Below are 7,500 nucleotides of genomic sequence, written 5' to 3'. Positions count from 1 at the left end.
ATATATATATATATATATATATATATGTATATATATATATATATATGTATATATATATATATATGTATATATATATATATATATGTATATATATATATATATGTATATATATATATATATGTAATATATATATATATATATATGTATATATATATATATTATATATATGTATATATGTATATATATATATATGTATATATGTATATATATATATATGTATATATATATATATATATATATATATATATATATATATAATATATTATGTATATATATATGTATATATATATGTATGTATGTATGATTGTATATTTTCTCAAGATTTTTCCTTGTAAACTGTTTTAACATTTTTCTTATTATTATCAAAGAATTTATATATGTATTGTAATATTTTGTGACGACACAACAAAGTTTTTACAAAGCTTTTACATTTTACTTTTGACATTCTTTCTAAAAAAGTGAAACCGGTCAAGTTAATAAACACCTTTTAAAATTGCATTTTCAAACCTTCTTTCATATATATTTCCACTCGTGCGGTATCTTACAACTTCACTTTGTCATATATATATATATAATAGCAATTAAACTGATAGATAAGAGTTTTTGTATGTATCTTTATCGTGCCTGTAGTACTTTGCTGATAATTTACAAAGGATTTTGAGTGGCCCTCTTTCTAAATATTTTCTGCAAATTTCATAGGGACTCTTGCATAAAGTTCTTAGTGCTTTAACTGTGTAGTTTCAGCGTATGGCAATAATTAGAACGTAGCCAGCCATCACTCGCGAGCGAATGTGACCTGTTAGCTAGTATCACGATTTCGCTAAATGTCCTAAGTTTCTATGAATTTTCAAGTAGACATAGGTCCCCCCTCGACCTCTTTATCTGAAACCAAGCAGGAATCTAGTATTTGACTACTGAAGGGAGAGAAAACTGTACTAGACTCAGTTAATACATACTGGGGTTTGGGGCTAAATTCGACAGTTTGCATAAAAGGAAAAGAAAATACAATATTCCATTTGAAAATAAAAGTATTTTAAACAAAAGATATTGAATGGATTATGAGTGAGAGATAACAGTTTACTCAAAGAAGCCTCAATACGGTTCTAGAACTTGGTACATTCGTTCCTCACGATATCTTTGAACACATCCTTGATCTTGGTCACTAGCTCGACCTTGGTGCTTTGGGCAGAGCAGTTGGTGTGCGGACGTAGTCAGAACGCCTTCTTTTAGTATTCCTGTTAGTCACGGCTTCGTAGTCTGCATCTGTCCATGTCTTGTCTTACAACCTTTACTGCGTTCATAGAGTAGTGTTCTGCAGTCATGACGGCATTTTATTACCCAACCCGAATCATCATGATACAGGTAATTATTTCCCAATATTCAGATGTTTTCCAGTTCTCCATGTCAGCTAGCTGTTTCTCGACTGCAACTTTAATCTTTACGCTCTCCAACGCTCTTCACGGCTCAATAATACATCAAACTCTTTCTGTAAAAAAAGGAGCCATAAAATATCATCAAATTCTGTCTGAAACCTTTTACCTGCATAGCCCTGAACAATGCGATATCGGAGTACAACGCGCGGTGCAGGAATCGAACCCACTTCGTGAGTCCAACGCTTTAACCACTTGGTGATCTGCCTGTGCATGGCAGTGTAGAGACCGGATGTATGTAAGGAAATAAAATACTTTAGGGGCATAAAAACTCATCTTATTATTACCTCCGCCTTAGCGAAGGTGGAGATATTGTTTTCAGTCGTGTTTGTTTGTTTGTTTGTCCGTGGACAAGATATCTCAAAAACCTCTGGATGGATTCGGATGAACTGATTAGATCTTGGGATCGATCCGGTACCGGACAAGGATTCAGGATTATTTTTCCGTTTTTTTTAACGTAATTTTTGAGAGCGGTCGGATTCATTTTTAGTATTCTCGTTTGTGAGAGTAGTAGAGTTTATTTAAGATATTCTCATTTTAAAAATCATCTCTGGTTAATCGTTGAGAAGACGTTGGTATTGCCTTGGCGGAGGTCTACGCTCTCTGAATGCTCTTGTTGTTCATGTTATCTTGTAGGCAAAGTTGAATGAGAAGAGGTTTACGGCGTCCAAGAAATATAAAAGCATAACTCTACTACTGCTGTTCTAATAATTGTTGTTGTTACTGCTGCTGCCGCTGCCACTGCTATGGCCCAGTGGTTAGGGCAAAGGACTCGCAGTCGGAGGATCATGGTTTCGATTCCCAGACCGGGCGTTAAAATGTGTTTATTGAGTGAAAACACCTAAAAGCTCCACGATGCTACGGCAGGGAGTGGTGGCGACCCCTGTTGTATTCTTTCGCCACATCTTTTTCTCACTCTCTCTTCCTGTTTCTTGAGTAACGCTGCGATGGACTGGCGTCCCGTCCAGCTGGGGGGAACACATACGCCACAGAAACCGGGAAACCGGCCTCTTGAGCCTGGCTAGGCTTTAAAAAGGCGAAAAAAAAATAAAACACATAAGAGGTGACCATCATAAGACACCTAGCATGCTTGAAGGAGTAGCCAAAATCCAAACCACTACTCAGGATGAATTTCAAAGGGAATGAAAAATAAAAACATTTACAATCTATCTCCAGGATAGATTGTTTTCAAGCTCTAAATTAGCAAATAAAATAATTTTCTAGGCGAGCTTTCTTCAGCAGGTACGCGAAGATTAACATATAAATACGAGGCAATACAGCATATGCCTCGTGCCTATATATTAAAATGTTTCAAATCCACCGCGCAAGCGCAGTTTTTTGTCGGCAGCAAATAAAATAATGCCGGCATACTGTATTTATATAAATAATATATAGTCTACTGACTAGTTCTCTACATGCTAGGGCACTGGTAGTAAAAATGTCAAAAATTTTTTTCTTATCCTGATATTATATATATATATATATATATATATATATATATATATATATATATATATATATATATATATACATAGAGAAAGAGATAGTTAGATACATAAGAAAAGGCACAATTATTGACTTTACATATTAATTTATTTGGGCATCATAGTCTTATAACTGTTTTTGATATTCATTGCAGGTATTTTCATAGTACCGTTTACTCGATCGACCAATTGAGTAAGTGGAACTAAAAACGCATCTATAATATACGTGTGTGTGTGTGTGTGTGTGTGTGTGTGTGTGTGTGGTGTGTGTGTGTGTGTGTGTGTGTGTGTGTGTGTGTGTGCGTGCGTGTGCGTGTGTGCGTGTGTGTGTGTATTTGTGTGAATATATGTATGGTCTGTTTTGGCGATTCGCACAATCCGAAAATAAAGATACGTTTATTTACGATAGTTAAAACATAGTACTAACAATTACTTAATCATGAGGGTACCTCTAAACTTTTCTTTTTATATAGAACAAAATAGACATGCTCCTAAAAGCGATGACAATGGCAAATGATTTGGAAAAGGCGATCTTTGAAAAATTGCAGGAAATAGCCAAAACAACTAGCGACCATGAGGTAAGTAAATGAACAATTGGACCATAGAGCAAGGTACAACACGTGAGCGTGCGAATGCGCGCGCACGCACACACATACACACAAATATATACACGGATATATATTTATATATATATATATATATATATAAATGCACACATATATTTGTGTGTATGAGTGTGTCTGTGTGTGAGCATTCGTATATATGTATATATATATATATATATATATGTCTTTTTAAAAATCTCTTTACCTGTTTTAGTTATTCAGCTGTGGCCATGCTGGGGCGTCGCCTTGGAGAATTATTTGTAGAATGTATTTTTTTAAAGCTTGCTACTTATTCTTTCATCGAACCAGTAATTTATGGTGATGTAAACCGGTTGTCATGCGGCAGAAGACAAACGCAGACCGAAAAATATACACACATTATATATATATATATATATATATATATATATATATATATATATACATATATATATATATATATATATACATATATATAGTTATCAGGGCAGCAAAAGGATGCTACAACCTACTTATAAAGGTAGAAATTCCAGGTTTAATGTTTTAGTGTAACATAGATTGATTAAGAAATGGAGTTAAATGCAGTTGTTATTGAAATCTTTATACTTCCGACACATGTTTCGAAGAAAACATTGGAATGATACCAATGTTTTCTTCGAAACATAGTCGGAGCGATTCAACACCGGGGTACCCCAACTTCAAACAGAGAAAGGAAAAAATCACTACCCGCGGGATAGACATTGCAACCTCTTCCCCCTCCCATAAGGAGTTACCAACAAATTTTTCGTTCCAACAATCTACTAAACAACCATGCACAACAAACCCGTACCACACGCAATAATTACCAGCGACGGCCTCTAAAACACCACATTCGAACATGGGATATCGGGACACAACTTTCAATACCGTTCCAAGAACCCGCACCATAATTCACAACAGAGTACCCCGCAACAAGGAACAACTACATAACAACCACCGTCCCACCCACCGCAATAATGTTTTAGACCCAGTACGCAAACACATAGACACGAGATAGCACCAAACAGACAGGAGGAACCAAAAGTGATAAAAATTATCAATCTATTTCTTTACTACCCACAAGGGGTTAAACACAGAGAGGACAAACAAGGACAGACAAACGGATTAAGTCGATTACATCGACCTCAGTGCGTAACTGGTACTTAATTTATCGACCCCGAAAGGATGAAAGGCAAAGTCGACCACGGCAGAATTTGAACTCAGAACGTAACGGCAGACGAAATACGGCTACGCATTTCGTCCGGCGTGCTAACGTTTCTGCCAGCTCGCCGCTAAAAATTATTAATCTTACTCACAAAGAACTAACAGCAAACCAAATCAACATGCTCTCCAAAGAGCTCAAGTTTACACCCACCACACAACACCCCAACTACAATGAAATGAAAGAAGACATTGCGGTATTCTGTAGAAAACTACGACTCGCTGAGAAGCTATACGACAAATACAACGAGGACGAATCGTTAGTCGGAAATAGAAGTAACTACATCTCCTCAAACGGTAAGAACAAAACTCTTGATCATTTCTGTGGACACATCTCGAATTACCCATATCAACATATATACAAAAAAACAAAAACAAACAAAAAAAACCAAACTTCAGCAAGAAAGAATGGGCTGAGCTGAAATTAAAAGATGATAAAACAATAGCAATCAAAGAAGCTGATAAAGGGAGTGCATTTGTCTTAATTGACACGGTATACTATATAACTCTAGTACTATCCATATTAGAAGACACTACATATTATGAAAAGGCCCAACACTACAGTCAGCAGAAAATAATGAGAGACCTAAAATCCATGTTGAACCTATACAGAGAAGGGCTCACCGACAAAGAATATGACTATATGACCAATTTCAAAAGTAAAACTAGCCAATTCTACGGTTTTCCCAAGATACACAAAAGTGAGAAAATAAGTAACACATGCAGGAAAGCAACAGACATGATAATCAAAGTCCCTATTTCTACTGACCTCAAATTGAGACCTATAACAGCAGGTCCCGTATGCGAAACCCAACGCCTCAGTAACTCTTTAGATACCCTCTTAAAACCATTCCACAAGCATGTCAGAAGCTGCATAAGAGACGACCTGGATATGCACAATCACCTTCCTGAAACAATAAACAAAAACACCCTACTATTATCCTTCGATGTAGTCAACCTTTATTCCAATATTCCTACAACCTGGGAATAGAGGAAATTCAATTTTGGCTAGAGAATTACACCAACGAACTCCCACATCGCATCAAAAAAGAATTCGTGATAGGAGGGCTAAAATTTATCTTGAAGAATAATTGCTTCGTCTTCAAAGATAAGTTCTATCGACAAAAATCGGGGACTGCGATGTGTACGAGAATGGCCCCCTCCTTTGCTAACCTGGTCATAGGATATCTAAAAATTAGTCTTTATCGTAAAGTACTAGAAAAATACGGCAACTCATTCTCCCTCTACATAGAAAATAACTGGAAGAGATACTTGGATGAATGTTTCATTCTTTGGCGTGAAAGAAGATAGAGACTTAAAGAATTTCAAACACTTATAAATAGACTTGATGTAAACATTCAAATCACGATGGAATATAGCCATCTACAACTTCCCTTCCTCGACATCCTCATTAAGAAATCTAACAATGTAATAGAAACAGATATGTATTATAAGTCCACGGACTCCAAGCAATATCTACCGTTCAACTCATGCCACCCCAGATACACCAGAATGAATATCCCCTTCAACCCAGCAAAAAAGATCTGTACTATAATTTCTAATGCAAGCACAAGGGACACACAAGTACACGAACTAAAGGATACACTCATCACCAGGAACTACCCACCTTCACTAATTGACATATGATTTCAACGTCCCCAAACAACTCAACATCCACGAACTCAAATATCCCATATTAAAGAAGGATTTACAACCAAAAACCCTACCATACATCTCCACACATAACCCTCTTAACAATGAAGCCTTCGATACCATCCTGCCACATTCAAAAGAGATACCCAAGAATTCATTAAAAACAGTCCCAATCACTGCTATAATCCACAACGAACCACTTTCAGGTCACTTGACCATTATTTAACATCCTACTACTATCATACCATCCCGCATTCTTTTTATTATTCTTTCTCTTCTTCCCATTCTCCTTCTTCTTCTTCGTTTTCTTCCTCCTCTCTGCCACCCCCTTCTTTACTGTACCACTACTGCTGTTTAGAATAACACCTACGCAAATATTAAAAACAATACATTCAAAAGAGACATCTCAAAAATTCAATCACTACTACCATCCACAACAAGTCACTTTCAGGGCACTTGACCATTTAACATCCTACTACTATCATACCACTCCCGCATTCTTCTTCTTCTTCTTCTTCTTCTTCTTCTTCTTCTTCTTCTTCTTCTTCTTCTTCTTCTTCTTCTTCTTCTCTTCTTCTTCTTCTTCTTCTTTCTTCTTCTTCTTCTCTGCCAAGAATTCACAACGACCTCGAACCACAAGAGTAAGCAAGAGTGATAGAGACAGGTAGAAACAAGGAAATGGGCTATTTCCCTTGAGTGTTTAAAGTAAAATTAGGTATATGAGGTAGATATAACGATCCCTTCCATGGGCCGTATTATCGATTTTTTTCAACAATATAAGTATGTCACGAGGTTTCCAGACATAAGTTCTACTCACGTGTCAAGTTTCATCAAAATCAATAAAACGATGTAGGAGGAGTCAGCTAACAACGCCACAAACAAATACATCCATAGATTTCCACATATGTAGTACATATATGTAACGGCAATACAATTCGTTGTTTGCCATTTGTAAGATGAAAGAACAGTGATCGAAGTTGTATAGAAATATTTATTTACCGTTCCTTTGTATACTATTATGCCTCGACGGGCAGATGTGTGTATCATATAAAAACAATAGAGTTATCTTTTCTTATATGTTGTTGGGCAACTTATGCTTGGGCAACTGCT

The 7,500-nt window shown here is 36.1% G+C and overlaps 1 protein-coding gene across 1 annotated transcript in view; it reads left to right on the top strand.

Annotated features, from left to right (window-relative positions):
* LOC115219066 (soma ferritin-like) overlaps positions 1-7,500 on the top strand; it is a 22,805-nt gene that overhangs the window by 12,872 nt on the left and 2,433 nt on the right. Inside the window, exon 6 of the mRNA XM_029789128.2 lies at positions 3,388-3,492. Within this exon, the coding sequence (XP_029644988.1) occupies positions 3,388-3,492 (105 nt within the window). The remainder of the gene's footprint in view (positions 1-3,387; positions 3,493-7,500) is intronic.

Source organism: Octopus sinensis, linkage group LG14 (genome assembly GCF_006345805.1).
Source record: "Octopus sinensis linkage group LG14, ASM634580v1, whole genome shotgun sequence".
Lineage (NCBI taxonomy): Eukaryota > Metazoa > Mollusca > Cephalopoda > Octopoda > Octopodidae > Octopus > Octopus sinensis.
This window is presented reverse-complemented; position numbering and strand designations above follow the sequence as displayed.